The 19,715-nt window shown below is 38.0% G+C and overlaps 1 protein-coding gene across 1 annotated transcript; it reads right to left on the bottom strand.

Moving 5' to 3' along the window:
• Positions 1 to 10,283: 10,283 nt before the first annotated feature.
• On the bottom strand, positions 10,284 to 19,279 carry slc10a2 (solute carrier family 10 member 2). The gene is made up of 6 exons (XM_028591638.1): positions 18,148 to 19,279; positions 16,371 to 16,489; positions 14,157 to 14,245; positions 13,882 to 14,057; positions 12,368 to 12,525; positions 10,284 to 11,904 (listed from the first exon to the last, which is right to left on the bottom strand). The coding sequence occupies exons 1-6, from the start codon at positions 18,540 to 18,542 to the stop codon at positions 11,711 to 11,713; spliced, it is 1,131 nt and encodes a 376-aa protein (XP_028447439.1). The 5' UTR covers positions 18,543 to 19,279; the 3' UTR covers positions 10,284 to 11,710.
• Between the last annotated feature and the right edge of the window lie 436 nt (positions 19,280 to 19,715).

The following is a 19,715-nucleotide window of genomic DNA, read 5'->3' as shown; positions in this document are numbered from 1 at the left end:
GCTAAATGGGGAGATACATAGGCTTTTTTGCAATCACGGTCATGTGGAAGTTTGAGAATTCCCATTACTTCTATCCGTAAGTGAAGGCAGCTGTAGTGCACTCATCAGGAGGAGGAGGGGCGAGTGTGTGAAAGGAAGAAAGGGGGGTGTTTTGGGTTTGCTCCCACTCTGAAGTGATTCTTTGGCTCAGCACTGACGTTATGGCACACAGCTGAACACTTCACCATCACATGACAGCACTTCTCTTTTTGCGGCTGTGGACTAGCTTTTGCTGTCACAGCTTGGACTTTGAACAACTGCAAGAAATGTGTTTTTTTTATGGTTGAAAAGCAATATGTTTCGGACCCTGTACTAGTACTATGTGGCCTGTACATGTGAACATTTTACTACATGACTTTTAAAGACTAAGATCTACGTGTGCCAGTTTTTCTGAAGGACATATGCACTGAAAAAAGTGATTCTGAGCATTTGTAGATATAACGTAAATCAAATCAATTAACAATAATTTAACGAGATATTAGGAGATTTTAAATAATGTGCCTATGTAGAAATGGGATTTGATTTGATTCATTTAATGTATCAAAATGCCTTGCACATGAAGGACACTAAGTACAATCAAGGATAAAAAGGTCCAGGACTTATTTCCATTATGGTACTCATAATATTTTAGTATTTCATTATTAAAAATGCTGCAGTAAAACATGGAAAATCATCACAGATATCTAGAGACATGTACAAGAATATCCTAAGGTTTGCTGATAACTTATGCTTACAATTGGATTTGATTATTTTTATGGAATTTAGAAGATTGGAATATGATTTAGCTTTGCTATATGATTATTTAAAATTCTGTAGTGAAAGAACAAGAAAGTAATGACAGATGTATAACCATTTATTTAATTATGTAGCTAACAGCACCAAATATATGATACTCTTTATATAAAGCTGCATTACATAATTGAATGAGCGAAAGATCATTTCTCCAACAATAGGTCTTAAATTGACTTAAAATGGCCTTAAATGGCATTTAATTGAACTATGTAATAACTGTAGACACCCTTGCTAAGCTATAATACTACTCAAAAGTAAAACAATCTGACCTTCTGTTTGGAGAGGGAACAATGAGTTATGCATCCTTCACGTTACTATACAATAAATATTTTATTCTCTCTGGTGTATTTCACAGGTTTTCAATGACGACTATGCTGCAGCCGTCCAAGAAGCTCTTACTGCTTTTGTCCTCGGCATCTTTGTTGTCAGCAAAGCCATGGATGGTCTCCCCAAGCAAGCTGGAATAGCAGTTGAGGGAGCAGAAATCCTTTTTGGTATCCCAGATTGACACATGCTTGCACTTATCTGATGGGCCTTATCTATGCCTTGGAACTAAGGTACCCTAATAAACTGAAATACACATTTGAGGTCTTTCAGAAGATCTTCCTAGAGTTGGAGGATGCGAACAAAAATATGTCCTCCAAAGTCCATGATCTCAAGGTCTGTTTGCATGCTTAAAAGCTATACCGATGGTGTTGAAGGTAGGATTTGAGTAAGTTCACTCTTATCAAGTTTTACAGAGTTTTACACAGTTCTTCTGAGGTTCTCCCAATGCACTCTCTCAGGTTTACACTGCTCGTTTTTTTCTATGATGTTGGGAAATAATTTATTTGATAGAGTTTAATGTGCTGGCGCATGCTTTATTATGTTACAGTGGTGCTCTTAATGCCTTAATTTAAAAGAATTTGGGGAAATTAAACCTTCAAGGACACCAATTTTCTTTGAATGAATAATGTGTCTTAATTTAATTAAATAAATGTTGTTCCTTAAAAGACAGGGGGTATAAGTAAGTACACCCCTATGTTAAATTCCCATAGAGGCAGGCAGATGTTTATTTTTAAAGGCCAGTTATTTCATGGATCCAGGATACTATGCATCCTGATAAAGTTCCCTTGGCCTCTGGAATTAAAATAGCCCCCCCACATCATCACGTACCCTTCACCATACCTAGAGATTGGCATGGGGTACTTTCCATAAAATCATCTCTCAATGCAAATCAAACCAGCTATTAGCCTAACTGAAATAAAACCATGCCAATCTCTAGTTATAGTGAAGCGTATCTTCAAAGTCAACTTTAGCATGGGTTCATAAACTTATGAGCACAACTGTATATGTATTGTGAATTGTATCTGTTCTTTGCACTTTAAATGGCACACATAATTCAGCTCCAGCTCGAGTAAAGCATTTAAAGTAACCTGAACTCTATTTTTTGAGCAGATTTTCATGTACTGCCACAAGAGGCAGAGAAACCATGTAGAACTGGACATTTCTTCACTACTGTTTACAATTTTGAAAGCTGCTGGATTTTGGTGTTTTTGAATGTTTGGGTCATCTGAATGTAGCTATGGATTTGAATGTAGCCATGTAAAAGCTAGGATTTCATGTTGTTATAGTGTTCTAACATCTAAGAAAGACTGTCATTGGGGTTCTGATCAGGCTCTATATTTTTATCAGAGCCTGATCTACTTAAAAAAGGTAAGGCAACTTTTTGCATCAGATTATTATGTAGATAAAGCAAGGCTAGTCTTTGTATAGGCTACTAAATTTCTTGTGTATAAGAAATAAGTTTTGGAAGTAAAATCAACATTAATTTATCAAGTAATGTCAACTTGCTTTTTCAAGTAAAGTCAACTTAGTTTTGCAAATGACTGAACTTGCAAAGTTAACTAGACTTTACTTAATACATTAAGTTGACTTTACTTACTAAATTAAGTGACTTTTACTTCAAAAACTAATTTCTTATATTCAAGAAATTTAGTAGCCTATACAAAGACTAGCCTTGCTTTATCTACATAATAATCTGATGCAAAAAGTTGCCTTACCTTTTTTAAGTAGATCAGGCTCTGATAAAAATATAGAGCCTGCTCAGAACCCCAATGACAGTCTTTCTTAGATGTTAGAACACCATAACAACATGAAATCCTAGCTTTTACATGGCTACATTCAAATCTATAGCTACATTCAGATGACATGACATGTATCATGCTTGGTCTACTTAAAAAGTTAAGTATGTGTCATCTATGTGTTAGAAATGACAGTCCTCTTATCACATGTCAAGCTATGCTGCCATGGAGCCAAGTGTTGACCATACTGATAAAAAGACAGGAGCTGCAACGATTAGTTGATTGATCAATTAGTTGCTGACAACTAAATTAATCATCGACAATTAGGATACATTTTCAAGAAGAAAAATCCCAGACTCTCTAATGTGAATGTTTTAAATTGTGAACTGCTGATCAGGACAAAATAAGACATTTTAGGTTGAGGCTTGGGCTTTGGGAAAGAGTAATAGATTTTTAACCATTGTCTTACATTGTATGGACCAAACTACAAATCGATTTATCAAGAAAATTGACAGATTAAATCATTGGTTGCAGTCCAAACACTGGATACTATGAACAACTCCCACATGAGCCAAATAATCTCAGGTATAATTATGCATCTTAACTCGAAACAAGACTTGGAAGTCGTTTAGCTCAAATAAATACATTTATTTGACAATAAAACCCCATTCCACAGAGTCATGAACACTGAATGAATCAGTGCCATCAGCACAGGACATCCTATCAGAACCCCAATGACAGTCTTTCTTAGATGTTAGAACACTATAACAACATGAAATCCTAGCTTTTACATGGCTACATTCAAATCCATAGCTACATTTAGATGACCCAAAGATTCAAAAACACCAAAATCCAGCAGCTTTCAAAATTGTAAACAGTAGTGAAGAAATGTCCAGTTCTACATGGTTTCTCTGCCTCTTGTGGCAGTACATGAAAATCTGCTCAAAAAATAGAGTTCAGGTTACTTTAAATGCTTTACTCGAGCTGGAGCTGAATTATGTGTGCCATTTAAAGTGCAAAGAACAGATACAATTCACAATACATATACAGTTGTGCTCATAAGTTTATGAACCCAAGCTAAAGTTGACTTTGAAGATACCCTTCACTATACCTAGAGATTGGCATGGTTTTATTTCAGTTAGGCTAATAGCTGGTTTGATTTGCATTGAGAGATGATTTTATGGAAAGTACCCCATGCCAATCTCTAGGTATGGTGAAGGGTACGTGATGATGTGGGGGGGCTATTTTAATTCCAGAGGCCAAGGGAACTTTATCAGGATGCATAGTATCCTGGATCCATGAAATAACTGGCCTTTAAAAATAAACATCTGCCTGCCTCTATGGGAATTTAACATAGGGGTGTACTTACTTATACCCCCTGTCTTTTAAGGAACAACATTTATTTAATTAAATTAAGACACATTATTCATTCAAAGAAAATTGGTGTCCTTAAAGGTTTAATTTCCCCAAATTTTTTTAAATGAAGGCATTAAGAGCACCACTGTAACATAATAAAGCATGCGCCAGCACATTAAACTCTATCAAATAAATTATTTCCCAACATCATAGAAAAAAACGAGCAGTGTAAACCTGAGAGAGTGCATTGGGAGAACCTCAGAAGAACTGTGTAAAACTCTGTAAAACTTGATAAGAGTGAACTTACTCAAATCCTACACCTTCAACACCATCGGTATAGCTTTTAAGCATGCAAACAGACCTTGAGATCATGGACTTTGGAGGACATATTTTTGTTTGCATCCTCCAACTCTAGGAAGATCTTCTGAAAGACCTCAAATGTGTATTTCAGTTTATTAGGGTACCTTAGTTCCAAGGCATAGATAAGGCCCATCAGATAGGTGCAAGCATGTGTCAATCTGGGATACCAAAAAGGATTTCTGCTCCCTCAACTGCTATTCCAGCTTGCTTGGGGAGACCATCCATGGCTTTGCTGACAACAAAGATGCCGAGGACAAAAGCAGTAAGAGCTTCTTGGACGGCTGCAGCATAGTCGTCATTGAAAACCTGTGAAATACACCAGAGAGAATAAAATATTTATTGTATAGTAACGTGAAGGATGCATAACTCATTGTTCCCTCTCCAAACAGAAGGTCAGATTGTTTTACTTTTGAGTACTATTATAGCTTAGCAAGGGTGTCTACAGTTATTACATCAATAATTACATCAATTAAATGCCATTTAAGGCCATTTTAAGTCAATTTAAGACCTATTGTTGGAGAAATAATCTTTCGCTCATTCAATTATGTAATGCAGCTTTATATAAAGAGTATCATATATTTGGTGCTGTTAGCTACATAATTATATAAATGGTTATACATCTGTCATTACTTTCTTGTTCTTTCACTACAGAATTTTAAATAATCATATAGCAAAGCTAAATCATATTCCAATCTTCTAAATTCCATAAAAATAATCAAATCCAATTGTAAGCATAAGTTATCAGCAAACCTTGGGGATATTCTTGTACATGTCTCTAGATATCTGTGATGATTTTCCATGTTTTACTGCAGCATTTTTAATAATGAAATACTAAAATATTATGAGTAATGGAAATAAGTCCTGGACCTTTTTATCCTTGATTGTACTTAGTGTCCTTCATGTGCAAGGCATTTTGATACATTAAATGAATCAAATCAAATCCCATTTCTAGGCACATTATTTAAAATCTCCTAATATCTTGTTAAATTATCAGCAAACACCTATTTTTGCACAAACGTGTCTCATATTGGCAGGGCTTTGAATCAGAGCTACAGCATAGTATTATTTTTTTTACCTGGTAGTCCTTGATTAACGCTCCAGTGTTTTCACCAAGGTAGGGTGTGAGGCCTCTGCTCACAACTTCTCTTCGGGACTCAATGTTGCTGTCCTACAAAAATATGAAATTAGATTACTAATTAAACGAGAAATATGAGATTAATATAAAACATGAGATTACAGACGTCAGAAAGCAACTACATAAAACTAACTACTACTACATTGTTGTAAATACATGCCTCATTTAACATGTCATGGGTCATCAAGTTTCTTCCCAATGGCTCCAACCTTCCACCTGTACAGGCTCAACAGCTTGGATGTGTATTGGTCCAACTTGCCCAGGAATGTGGACTGCAGTGGCATCAGTGTGACCCTGCAGAATTCCTCCTTGATCTGACAGAGACCAAGAGATGTAGACAAGACATTGAGATGTAGAAACATAATGAGACAGACACACATGGGCAGGAGTAACAGAATAAGAATAATCCAAAGACTACACTGAAATTACAATTTACAATACAGTATTACAATTACAGACAATATTTTTTTCCACAGGTAATCAGGTAAGAATAGCTTTTCATTCAGATAAATATATTGTAAGAGATAAAACAAACTTGTAGAGTCACCTGGTAAGGATACCTTCATCCAGTGTGGTTGTAGAGACAGTTCGTAAATATACATCATAGTTAGTTACTAACCACTGCAATTAACAAAAACTACACTATAATATAAAAAGTCCAAAATAAAATGCATGAAAAATAGTAATTCAGATTTGCATTGACCTAAATTATTTTACGTCTTCCACATTTATCATTTATCTGATGTTAATTTTATTTCTTTGCAGATTATTTCTGTTTTTGGATGCATTCACATCTTTTCTGAAGCACATTTTACATTTATTCTGCTGTTGTTAGAATAAATTAGTCTGCTGTTTGCAGAACTGGTTGCAGAAAGACATTGCCTCTCATAGACTTACATGTAAATTTCTTTCCTTATCTCATTAAACAACTTCAGGAAATTTCTGAAGTTAGTGAGTAATTTATACATTATGGATCACATTCTGCATAATACCTCCAAAACCATTATGATCTGACGAGTGGCTTTTGAGATTTTAACATCTCAAAAGTTGCACTTAATATTTTTCTTACTCGTAGCTTCTCAAACTAGCTGTTGCTGTGGTAGGCTACTTCCAAGTCCAACAAACATATTAACAGCCTGTCGTATTAGATAAGACATAAAACAGGATATTAATGTTTTGTTTGAATTGTTTGCTGTCTCAATAACAGCAAATGGCTAGCTGACTTGAGTTAGATGATAACGATAGGCTAACTTGTCTAGCCTGTTTAGCTACATGGTTTGTTTGCCATCAAACAGACATGTTATTTTTACATCATTTTAAATAAATCCAGGTTACACATACAACACGAGTTCATGTGTAGGGACCATAGTAATACTTCAAGCAACGTGTCATGTTGTGTCGAGCCTTCTTAATATTTTAAAAATAACGATGTTGAGGTGTATTAGCAGCAAGTTGGCTAGCTGCTAATACACTAGCAGGCCTTGAGGAAAGCCATTTGCTAATCTTCAAATTAAACGAAAAGACGATGACAGTAGACCTGATATAGATATCAGGCCTACTGTCAATGGTTATATTAGAATCTAACCAGGTACTTGGCAAACTTTATTCTTACCTTAACGTTCAGCCGACTCAACCATAAACTCAGCCTCTGGAAATGCGGTCTGCTGTTTATTTTCAGTCAGGAGGGAACGGGTGTGCGTGCCAGTTCGCGGGTTTTACGGAACAGTGTAAATGAAACAAGCTTATTGTTTGTTGAGGGTTTGTACTTGAGAAGATCGACTGGGATAACTAAATAATGCATGTACATGAAAGAAAACACAATTTTATTGTATTTTGAACAAATGCAGATGAATTTCAAACGATACATTTTCATGTAAAGATACAAACAGACTTTTATTGTTAATTTCACAGATTTAATTTACGTTATATCTACAAATGCTCAGAATCACTTTTTTCAGTGTAGTGTGTAGTAACCAGGTTATACCATGGCCTGGGAGAACACTCAATTCTGATTGGCTGCAGGTGTCCATTAAAAAGTGATTATAAAAAGTGATTTATTTAAAAAAACTCCTTAGTAGGAGTTTTTCAAATGAATGTGCTACATTAAAAGAAAATGAAAGTCTGAATGTTATTTCTGAGTGTAGTTTGGGGGTGGCTTTACCTCAGACCATAGGGACTTTGCCTGAGAACCCGAGGGTCGCTGGTTCAAGTACAGAGTGTGGACTGGTAGTTGGAGAGGGGCCAGTTCACCTTTTTCAGCAAGGCACCAAACCTGCTTGGGTCACCTTTAATGGGCAGCCCCCTCACTCTGACATCTCTCCATGTGTGCATGTATAGGTCCTGGGCATGTGTGTGTATTCGGGCCTTTGTGTAATGTGTAACACCAAGTAATTTCACCCTTGCGGGATTAATAAAAGTATGTTTTCTTCTTCTAGTCCTTCAGTGCCTCGTCCACTGAACACCACAGGATGGCAATAACACACAAGCTGCAGGAAGTAAGTTACACTGCCCCTCTGAACTGATTGGTTTCACAGCGATCATCTCTCATCCCTTTCACTGTCCACTATAGGCTGCCGCCGACAGTACACATGGCGCATCATTTGTTCGTGAAAAGCATTGATTTGGGGACAATGGCATGGCTAGATAGCTAGCTTGTCTTGTTGTTAAACGTACTGTCAAATTATATTTACTGATTGTCAACCGTACACTATGTTATCGACTTTGATTATTGTTAGCATAGCGTTAGCTTTCTGGCTCGTAGCTGTCTGAGTTGAAGGGTTCTACGAGCTGAGCGGACTATATAAATATCTCCTGTTGCTAAGGAAGGCAAGTCATATCTAAGGCCCTGTCCTATTTACTGGAGCAGTGAACAATGTTTGTATTGCATAAGAACCTTATGGGATGGTTGCAATGATTGCCAGGTATTAGTCAACCCCTCAGGTGTTACCAGGAAAGCAGTTATTGTTTGAAAAAACTAGATTTTGATTGTAAAATGCACTGAAATGTAAATGAATGGTCTTAAAAAAAGTTATTTAGCAAGTGACCAAGCGGGTTAATGGCTGACGAGGTGTTTCATTATCAGGAATTAAAGAATGAATGGACGACGGCGAGGCCACAACTGTCCAACACACAGCCGAGATAAAAAACAAATGTGATGGCTGATACTCAATTGTTGTTTTACTTTCATCTAGACCTTATTTTATTTTAAATCCTAACTTTCTAGCCAGAACTCTACACTTTTTTTTATGATTCTATCGCGACGAACCAAACTAACTTACAGGAGTGTGCTGTGTACCATTCTTCCCTTGCATTTCTGTTTCCTTTTTTTTCTGTCCTTCAATTTTGTTGCATGTATTTTTGCATACATTTTCTTTTCTTTTTGATTATTTTATATATTTTTCGAACATACATAACAGAACAAGATCAACAACCCTCTCCCACCCCCTACCCTCTGAGTATGTTACAAATTAAATTTTAGGGCATATATAGTAGTGGAATACGTTTTAACAGTAACCATCCCAACACCTAACGCCTATCAGCCAAAGAGCCAGTGGAATATATAGGAGAGTTTACCCACTTCCTCCTCGGCAACACACCCATCTACCTTATAGCACACCCATCTAATCAATTACCACTACACCCCTGCATAGGGGTCATTGTCATTTGAATAATAAAAATATTCATATATATTTTTTGCTGCTTTTAAATGTCTTATGTATCCCTGTACGGTGTCCTTGAGTGCCGAGAAAGGCGCATTTAAATAAAATGTATTTATATATTGTGATGGAAGTTTTCCTATAAAGCAGCAGCGTTTAGAAATATCAATGATCAAATGAAAACGAATAACGACTGTTTGAGAATTAAACCAAAGTTTGGTCTTTGAGTATTTATTTACATTTGCAAATGGAGAAAACACAGTTTCAAAGGTACACGCAGCACAACTGAAAATGTCTTTCTAACCTAAAGTCTAAACATCCAAACATCATATAGTGAAGACCTCTGTTAAGCCACCCCTCTAAATGTATCTTTTAGTATGGCCATAGTTGAAAAGAGGACATCATTAACAGTCACACCATTGTCTCACCTTCCCCTCTGCTCTCTGTTCTTAACATTAGCCTAAACAACACTTTTATCTCAGGAGACAGAAACCTTAGTTCTCACTGTTGTAACCAGTCTTCGGCCTTCTCCACTTCTATCTAAGCAAAAAGTCAACAATGTGAGAAGGTTCAGGCTAGTAAAACTAAATAACTCTACTGGGCTATAGTTCACGGTTGCCAACTATTTCACTTGGAGTCTTTTGAATCTACACATGAAGAAGCTAAATCTTGTGGCATTATAAAACAATCAAACCAATGGTTAATATCATTAAACAAATGGTTAAAATAAAATTTGCCACCACAATATATATATATATATATATATATATATATATATATATATATATATATATATATATATATATATATATATACACACACACAATCATGATATTCTCCTAACTATCACTTCTACATTAAATACACATACAACATAAAGGCTAAGTTAACAAATATGAATATGTTTATTGAGCTGAATAGTTCACATATTTACATAAAAACATGAATCTTACAACAAAATAGACAACAACAATGTAAAAGTGTTTTGATAAAAACATCATTTCAGAAGGCACGTTTCTTGACTTACACATACTGGTAAATAGGAAAGCAAAGAGTTTTGTAAAATATTTTGTTGATGTACATACATGGACTAACATATTAGCTGTGAATATGTTTCATAAATATACTGGGATATACTATCTATCCCTGTTTCTTCAGTTTGGATGGACATGTAAAACCACAAGCTCATGCATTTCAAAAAGCCAGCTGCACCCGATCCCACCCTCCTACTCTATGTATTGACTACTGTAGTCTAAAAGAGGCATAGAAGAAGTTAAAGGAACTGAATGAGCAGAGAACACAGAGCAGAAGTTTGCATCTGGGCCCAAGGGCCAAAGGTGGTCCGTAGTAACCACTGATTTCATCTGCTACATCAGAATAACCTTTTCTTTTAAACATAAAAGCATTATGCTCTGTTAGTGGCTTTCATGACTGCGAAACATTGTCTCTCATGTGACACAACTCTGAGCTTACCAGATAAATGATGAATGTTACATGAATGATGATTCATTTAACATTTTAAAGAAGTTGTGTACTACTTTAAAGTCTCTATCCACTACACAGCCCTTAAAGAAATCTTTAAAAGCCATAGTTCGCCTTCTTCCAAAACAGTGGTGAAGAACACCAGGAGTTAAATTAGGACTGGTGTGTTAACTGCATGCCAAATTCCTCAGAGCACACAAAGCCATATTACTTCTTAAGTTACCAAATGCCCGCTTACTGGTGGTGTGCAATACTGCAATATTTGGTATCGATCCAATACCAAGTAAATACAGGGCCAGTATCGCCGATACGATACAGATACTTTTTAGTAATTAAGGTGGATGCATCATCAAATTGCTAAATCTAAATGGAGTTTTATGACCTTAAGTCTTTTTTAACTTTGGATTATTAAGTTAAAACTCAGGACAGAATTAATCGGTATTAGGTATCGGAATTTTCCCGAATGATACCCAGCCCCAAGTTTGAATCAGACATGTAAAGACACAACAGGCTTTCTGACAGAAATATAGATAATATATGAATAAATTAAGTCAAAGGAGGGTCTTGTATATTCATACAATGCAATTCAACACAATATAATTCAGTGTATCAGTCATTGCTCCCCCTTGAAGTTAATTGTGGGCCACACTAGGGAAGACACTCGGGCTTCCCGGTTCTTGCAAAATGTTTTGGAACAGGAGCTGTGGTGTACAGCTCCGGCCTGCAGAGTGCAGTGTGTGTTCACAGTGTGTGTGTGTTCGGCTGCTGTCTGCAGCAGTGCTGACATACGGATCAGTCCAGAGTCTGTGATTTGCAGGTCTATGATCTCACAGCTGGGTGATCTTTTTGACGTCCTTCTCCTTCTCTCCGCTGTGGCCATCGTTATCAAACTCAAAGGCACTGTTGTCCACAGCGTGTCCGTTTTTTTTTGCTGAGTCACTGTCGCCAGCTTCCAGGGATGGAGCCTCACTGTCTGCATCAGCTGAACCACCGCCACATCTCTTTTTATACATCTGGTAGGCTGCAGAGGAAAAAACATATGGATTCAGAAACATAATCAGCCATCTTGCCATATTATGCTTTCAGCATATTTTTGAGCAAACACTACCTTTGAGGTTACTCTTGAGAATATTTTAGACAGTATTTGTCATTGTTTTAGATTGATGCAATAATAATAAACATTTGCATAAAGCAAGCATATTTCTCTGGTCCCATGTTGGTAAGAGCATTAAAAAACTTGAAAATGGTCCCTTTAAAAGTACATTTAGAAAAGATAAAAAATGTGCGACTAATTTGTGATTAATTGCCAGTTAACTATGGAAAATGATGTGATTAATCATGATTAAATATTTTAACCGTTTGACAGCACTACTACCTATATATTCTTTTGGTGGTAGATGACAACATCCAGTTTTGACTAAAATGCTACCACCATTTAAAAAATGCCATCCTTAAGTGTGTATGCGTCTGCCTGCTAAACTCACCTCCCACACATATGACTGCCACCACCAGCTGGAAGATGCTGTAGATGAGCGGGAATGCGAACATGACTTCCAACTCAGCAGGGCTGAAGGACAGCTGGACAATGGTGCTGCACAGCTGCGAGTTCTGGAAACCCGTCTCCAATGCGATGGTTCGACATCTGAACAAAGCAGGGATTTTGGGTTTGTTGATGCAGAAGTGGTTTCAGGATTTATACAATTTAATTGAAGGGAAACTTGATTTGTTTTTTAGACCTGGATGTTTTTGTGTCTAAGTGAATCATGGGGACAACAATCTTTGAAATTGGTCCGGTATTGAGCAAGACCGCCACACTCGGCAACATAAATGGGCAATTGCGCACCTTCAATTTCCGTCCACTAAAAGTGCTTGTTTTGCCACTGACTCAGATTATTATTCTAAGTGTCTGACAAGATTATGGAAAAGATCCTTACAGAGATAGACATTTTTGTTGAAGAGTAAGATCCTTTTTGTTTAACATGAAACAGCCCCAAAATCGCTATCCTAAACAGTCATTTTATCATTGTAAAACACACTTCAATCAAAGTCAAAAACCGTCTAGTTTCGTCTAAACACTGTTCCAACAATCACCTCTCTGGTTTGATGTTTGTTAATTAGTAACTTAGACAACAATGCATGGGAAAAGAGGGAAAAAAAGAAAATTATTAGTGCTGTCAGTTAAACGCGTTATTAACGGCGTTAACGCAAACTAATTTTAACGGCGTAAATGTTTTTATCGCGAGATTAACGTTCTTTTTGGCTTAGCAAACTTTGTAGTTTTTTTCACATGCTGTTGCAACAACTAGTAACGTTAGAAAAACTACAACACCACACTGGATCTAGCTAGACTGGAAACAAAACAACAGGCACGCCGCACACGCTTGTTTGGGCTTGCAAGCCGGCCAAAGAGTAGTAGGCTAACATTACGTTTAGAGTGGATGGCGAGCGCGAGACGCCAAAATGGATGCCAATAAGATTCTGAATGGTAAGTTTACTTTTAAAAAGTTGCCAAATGGTTCCATTGACAAGACCAAAGTGTGTTTTGTCGTTGTGAACTGAGCTATTATGACAGCACGTCCAGTCTGAAATACCACTTGATGGCCAAGCAGACAGCAGATGCCAATTCTCCGCCCCCCTGTCAAAGCCAGGCGACAAAAGCACAAGGCAAGCCGATCCACTTTTCCATGTTGATAAGAGCATTAAAATGAGAAAAAATAATGGGACAAAAAGAAATCAAGGGACATTCAGAATAGATAAAAATGTGCGATTAATTGCAATTAATTGTGAGTTAACTATGACATTATTGCGATTAACCGCGATTAAATATTTTAATCGTTTGACAGCACTAATAATTACCCTTCAAACTATATCCATTTGGCAGGATCAACATCTTAAAAACAAGTTATGAAGCAAATATAAATGATGTAATAAATGTAAATACAGGATTTATTTGACAAAATTGGTATATGCCAACATCACTACAATGCTGTCACCATACCTGTACCAGGGTTGACCCGCAAAGCGGGCCGAGAAGAACCCCAGGCCGAAACCAATGAAGGGGAAGACAGTTCCAATAATCCACAGGGCGGGAGCAATGTTCCAGGAGGACTGGTAGAGAATTCCTCCAACCACAGCTATGATGACAATGAGAGCGAAGCCTGCAATGGAACCTACCTGTTTCATTGGATAAAGCCACGTGTGAAAATGTAAAAAAAAAAATCTTGATCAAACATCATATTCACAAAATAAATTGAGTCATATTTAGATTCTTACCTTGAGGATCTTTTTTGCTAGGTGGGGCCACCTGCGTTTAACCAAAATCCCAGCACCAATTGGGATAAGAAGGGCCACCAGAGTGATACCTGAGGATACACAGATTTCATTTCAGCACACGATTATAGGATAATAATAACCCTGTACAGTGCTACTACAAGAACTACAAAGTGATCAAACAACCTGATAAAACAATAGGCGTGGAAGACCTTAAAGGGGTGATAGAATGATTATATAGGGTATTCACACTGTTCCTTATGGTCTCCTAATGGGGTATGTAACATTGGTTGGGCTGAAAATGGTCTGGTTGATATTTTATTGGCCCTTATGCATCCCTGTGTTTTGGCCCTATTTGTAACAAGAGTTTTCTTCCAAAAATGGTATGCTCATGAATATTTACATGAGTTGCGCGCTGATTAGTTGAGCGAATCCCCATACACACACATTAGAGACGCGCGCTGATTGGTTGAGCGAATCCCCATACACACACATTAGAGAAGCAACAGAATCTCATATTCCAAACACTGCAATGTTTCATTACCAAATTCACTTCTGAGACTTTTTTATGCGAGAAATCAACTATATAAAGCTCAAATATGGGCAGTTTTACGAAAATTGATGGCTAATTGCAAATTTGGTAAGACGTGTCGAACTTTAGGAGCTCCACACAGTCTGACGAGAAAGCGGCAGCCTGCTGGGCTCCATACCCAGGGCAAAGTCACCCTTTGTGGATTACTGCACTACGGGGCTCCGCGGCCGGCTGCCGGCATAACTATAATATATTTACAGTTTGAATTTTGTCACAACATTTATATCACAGCTACCCCAAGGTCTTACAAAGCTAACAAAAGCTAACTTTATTTAAGGCATTTTTATGAAGGTGAGGGGTCTTGTTAGAAGGAGCAGCTAGCTAGCTAGCTAGATGTCCCATTCAATACAATGGGAAAATATCGCGGCTAACTAGCTACACTTTCGGCATAACTATAGTATATTTACAGTTTGAATTTCGTCACGCCACTTATATAAGATCTATCCCAATGTCTTATAAAGCTAACTGTTGTGTCCGATTTCACATTAAGGCATTTTTGTGAACGCCGGGGGTCTTGTTAGGAGGAGCAGCTAGTTAGCTATGTGTCCCATTGAATACAATGGGAAACGATTGCGGCTAGCTAGCTACACTTTCGGCATAACTATAGTATATTTACAATTTTTGAATGTTTGAATTTCGTCACGGCATGTATATTACAGGTTCCCCAAGGTCTTACAAAGCTTAGCTAACACTTGTCCGATTTCGGATTTAATGCATTTTTGTGAATTTCAGAGGTCTCGTTAGGTGGAGGCTAGCTAGCTCTCATTGATGGACTCCAGCTCACCGCGGGCTCTATCAATGAGACTCGCGGACAAGAGGCGTTTAGTTCCCGATCGTTTGTTTAAATAACTCAACACACATATCCATTATAAGATTAACTGGAACCTGTGGTAAGAGAAGCGTAACAAGCTTGCTGAAAGCGCTCTCAGTCACACACCGGCCATTTAGCAGGAAGAGGGGAGGGAGAACAACGAGCTGCAGGCCCTGGAGCTCTGTCAGGGCACCGGCGTTTGGTAGTCCAGTCACCCAGAAAAGGGTGAGTTTGCATGGATGGAGTATGGAGAACCGCGGGCTGCGTAAAGGACGACAGGCAGAGCAGCGATGTAGCAACCCAGGCAGCACCGGTCGCTGAACTCCGACACACAGTCGGACAAAATTTGCAATTAGCCATCCATTTTTGTAAACTGGCCCATATTTGAGCTTTACATAGTTGATTTCTCACATAAAAAAGTTTCAGAAATGAATTTTGTAATGGAAAAGCAGAGATCTGCGCGACCTAGATTCAGAAGACCTGATCTCAGGTCAGTTGTGTAGCCTATGTAAATGTTGGGGCGTGACCGTTCTCTTAATACACCCATGGGCGTGGCAAAGGTACAGGTCCAGGATGCTTATGTAAGCTTCCAGCTTTGTTGAGATTCGCCCGTTTTCAGCGGCAGTTTCAAAATATGAAATTTTCATAGTAAAGGGGTGTCAGTGGGATTTTGAGCTTCTATGTATGTCCTATTTACCCACCGAACTGTCATTATTCAACTATGACAAGGTAAAGTTGGTTTTGCATTCTATCGCCCCTTTAAAGTACAAAGTTTTTGTACAATTCTTACAGATTTGTCTTGCTTCTTACTTACCAATGCTGTCATATGGGATCTCGATGGTGTCGGAGGAAGTCCAGGTGGTGGTGTAAATGAGCAGGCAGAGAGGCATCATCCCCAAGGCCAGGATAGAGGAGCAGGCTGTCATACTGATACTGAGGAGGGGAGATTATGTCAAGCAAGCTTCTTTGAATAACATATTTCTTTCAAGCATTGTAGTTTTTCAATGAGACATTATATTTTCCTAAAAGTAAGTATCAACTGATGTCATTACTGGCTGATCATACCGTACACAGTACACTACCTTATGAGACACAAAAAGGGGATGTGGGTCCTGACGCAAAAGTCTATGGTGCTGGCGGGGTAGTGAATGAAGGGCCCAAATTGGAATATGTGTTCCTCCCTGTCCATAATTTCCTAATGGTGTGCCTGACCCCATGTTAGCCTCATTAGCAACCTGCATTGGGTCAAATACAGAACCCTTTGACACATATCATCCTACATTTGATCCTATTACTAACCCATGTTGGGTGTAGAAGGACACATTGACTGGGTGTTCCCAAGAGGTGGGGCGTAACAGTGCTGCTACGTCTCTCGCCACAGCCGTCGGTCCTATTTCTAGCATGCATGCGTTTTCTGAGACGTGTGTGTCACGCAGAAGTGTGTAAGCTCTAACCTGTTAACATGGGAGCCGAAATAAAAACGGACATGCCACGCAGCTGACTCGCTCACGCCACGCAGCCAGTATGTAACCGGCCTTACAGTGCGAGCGGAACAAACACATCTCCGCACACATTTGCAGATCTCGATCAAGTGTAGCAAAATTCACGTGTAAAAAGACTGAGTTGTGACTGGTGACTTATCTGTATTTCCAGCTCTTGGAGCAAAATACTTTGACTTTTAATATTAATATTCACATTTACAGATTTGTCTATGCATGTACAAATCTGAATACAGATTTGGAGGTTTGTTTTTACACCTTTATAAATCTGATTACGCATTCACAGATTCTGAATACACATTTGCAGATCCCTGTACATATTCACACATCTAAGTATGCATTTAGAGATTATATTACACATTTACAAAATCTCGTTCATCACACAGATTGAGATATAGTTTAGCACAGCATATGTGTTATTAACCATTAAATCATCCAGTGTGGTCAGGTTGGCAGGTTTTTCAAATAGCTTGACAGCATTTAATCATCCAAACAACATTCATTAACTTACATTAGATAATGAGCCTGCCAAACCAGCCAGGTGGTTAGGGCTGCAACTAACAACTAAGTAATTATTTTCATATTATTTTCATTCATAGTTGATTCATCTTTTGATTATTTTCTTGATTATTCGATTAGTTGTTTGGTTTCTAAAATGTCAGAAAATTGAGAAATATGTGAATCGTGTTTCCCAAAGCCCAAGATGATGTCCTCAAATGTCTTGTTTTGTCCACAACTCAAAGATATTCAGTTTTCTGTCACAGAGGAGAGAAGAAACTAGAACATATTCACAACAAGCTGCAATCAGAGTAGTTTTTTCTTTTCTCTAACAAAATGACTCAAACTGATTGATTGTCAAAACAGATGGTGATTAATTAAATAGTTGACAACTAATCAATTCATTGATTTATCTTTGTAGCTCTAGTTCCAACATCAACAAATTGAATAATCAAGAGAAGCTGCGTGTGTTTTTTCGTGCTGATTTGTCACTTGTATTTTTCATAAATACTAATAGTTGCCGATTCATTAAATAGTTGACAACCGATCCATTCATCTTTGCAGCTCTACAGTCAGGCCCAGCACGTTTCTTACCTTAGGTCCATGTCTCCATCCAGCCAGTAGCAGATGATGTTGGAGCCGGTGCCTCCAGGACAGCAGCCCATAATGATAATGACCACAGCCTGCACTGGCAGCACACCGAAGGCCAGCGACAGGGCGAAGGCTGTGAAAGGCATGATTCCAAACTGGCACAGGAAGCCAATGAGGATGCCCCAGGGTTTCTTGATGTGGCCCCACAGCTTTTTGACCTCCACGGTGCAGCCCATGGAGAACATGACCATAGCGAGCATTACAGTGAGCACGGTGCTCAGTACCAGGCCCAGCGTCTCGTTGAAGTTGCTGGGAGGAACGAGGCAGTTTTCGCCCGAGCACACTGTGGAGAGTGGGGCACAGGCAGCAGGCACAGTTGTGGCCTTTAACATGGACATTTTGGACAATGTAACGGTTGAAGAAGAGGATAATCGGTGGCTGTCAATTAGAAAAGAGAAGACTAGATGAGAGTTTCCCTCAGGGCTTGGTAGTTCTTAAGATTCCACGAAACTTCTCCAGTTTCTCCTTCTCCGATATCCAAGAAGATGATGGCCAACAGTGGCAAGAACTGCCCAGCTCACCGCTCTTTATGTCCACCCTGCTACAGCCGGATACAATTGGGAGGGGAAAAATCTGCTGAAAAAAAAATCAAAAATTAACCAATACTTAATGTTTTTATGGGGTCAGTGTTCAGAAGCGCATGCATATAAAAAGAGAATCATTCTGAAATGTGAATTGTGAAAGCGGCAACATTTTCTGCCCTTTGGCCTCTTAAAACTTTATTGGACAGCTATGCTATGCAGCATCATCATCCTGCAATGCCAGTAAGGAGGGATGATGCTTGTAGTTCTCACAGACAGCTTGGGCACACACCCTACAGACAAGGTCTTTTATGCCAAAGGTCACATAAATGTTCCTTGGCCTCGTGTATTCTTTAATTCATTATTTTAAACCACTAAATCACGCAGGCAATGTAAAAAAGATTTTCTGACACCGTTCAACAGAAGAAAGTCCAAATCCAAGTCTCTACAATTTATCTAAATTCAGTGAAATACACAATATTACACAATATAAAAGATTATTAAGGTATACTCGAACATAGTCTATAGCAGGGGTTGGCAACCTTTTTGATATGAAGTGCCCTTTTCAAAATGTCTTGTTTATTAGTGTGCCATGTTAACATAATTTTTTTTATTAAATCACATCAAAATGTAATATCCAGGGAATCTGTAATAATCAGGACCTTGTAATTATTATTATTATTATTATTATTATTATTATTATTATTATTATTATTATCATTATGGAAACATGGTTTTAGTATGCAGCCCTGATTGGTGGAAAATGGGCTGACAAAAATATCACTGTCAAAGAGCCTGAAGCGAAAAGTTGTGGAAAAGTCCAGCTTTAATGATGAATGGACTGATAAGCAGGTCCTGTATGCCTCATTTTCAATGAAACAATGCTGTGGCAAAATAATAACACAACCAGCATCATTATCAAAAATGAAGTACACTAACATAACGATTGCGTCATTCACGTGCATATTAAGTAGCCACATGTATTTGTTT

Source organism: Perca flavescens, chromosome 11 (genome assembly GCF_004354835.1).
Source record: "Perca flavescens isolate YP-PL-M2 chromosome 11, PFLA_1.0, whole genome shotgun sequence".
Classification (NCBI taxonomy): domain Eukaryota; kingdom Metazoa; phylum Chordata; class Actinopteri; order Perciformes; family Percidae; genus Perca; species Perca flavescens.
Note: the sequence above shows the minus strand (reverse complement) of the source record. Positions and strands in the feature narration are given on the sequence as shown.

Coding starts and splice junctions, on each gene's coding strand:
- slc10a2 (XM_028591638.1), bottom strand. CDS start 18,542: ATGTCCATGTTAAAGGCCACAACTGTGCCTGCTGCCTGTGCCCCACTC. Junction 14,058..14,156: donor TAGCAAAAAAGATCCTCAAG/GTAAGAATCTAA, acceptor CCAATGAAACAG/GTAGGTTCCATTGCAGGCTT. Junction 11,905..12,367: donor GGCAGTCATATGTGTGGGAG/GTGAGTTTAGCA, acceptor TTTCCTCTGCAG/CCTACCAGATGTATAAAAAG.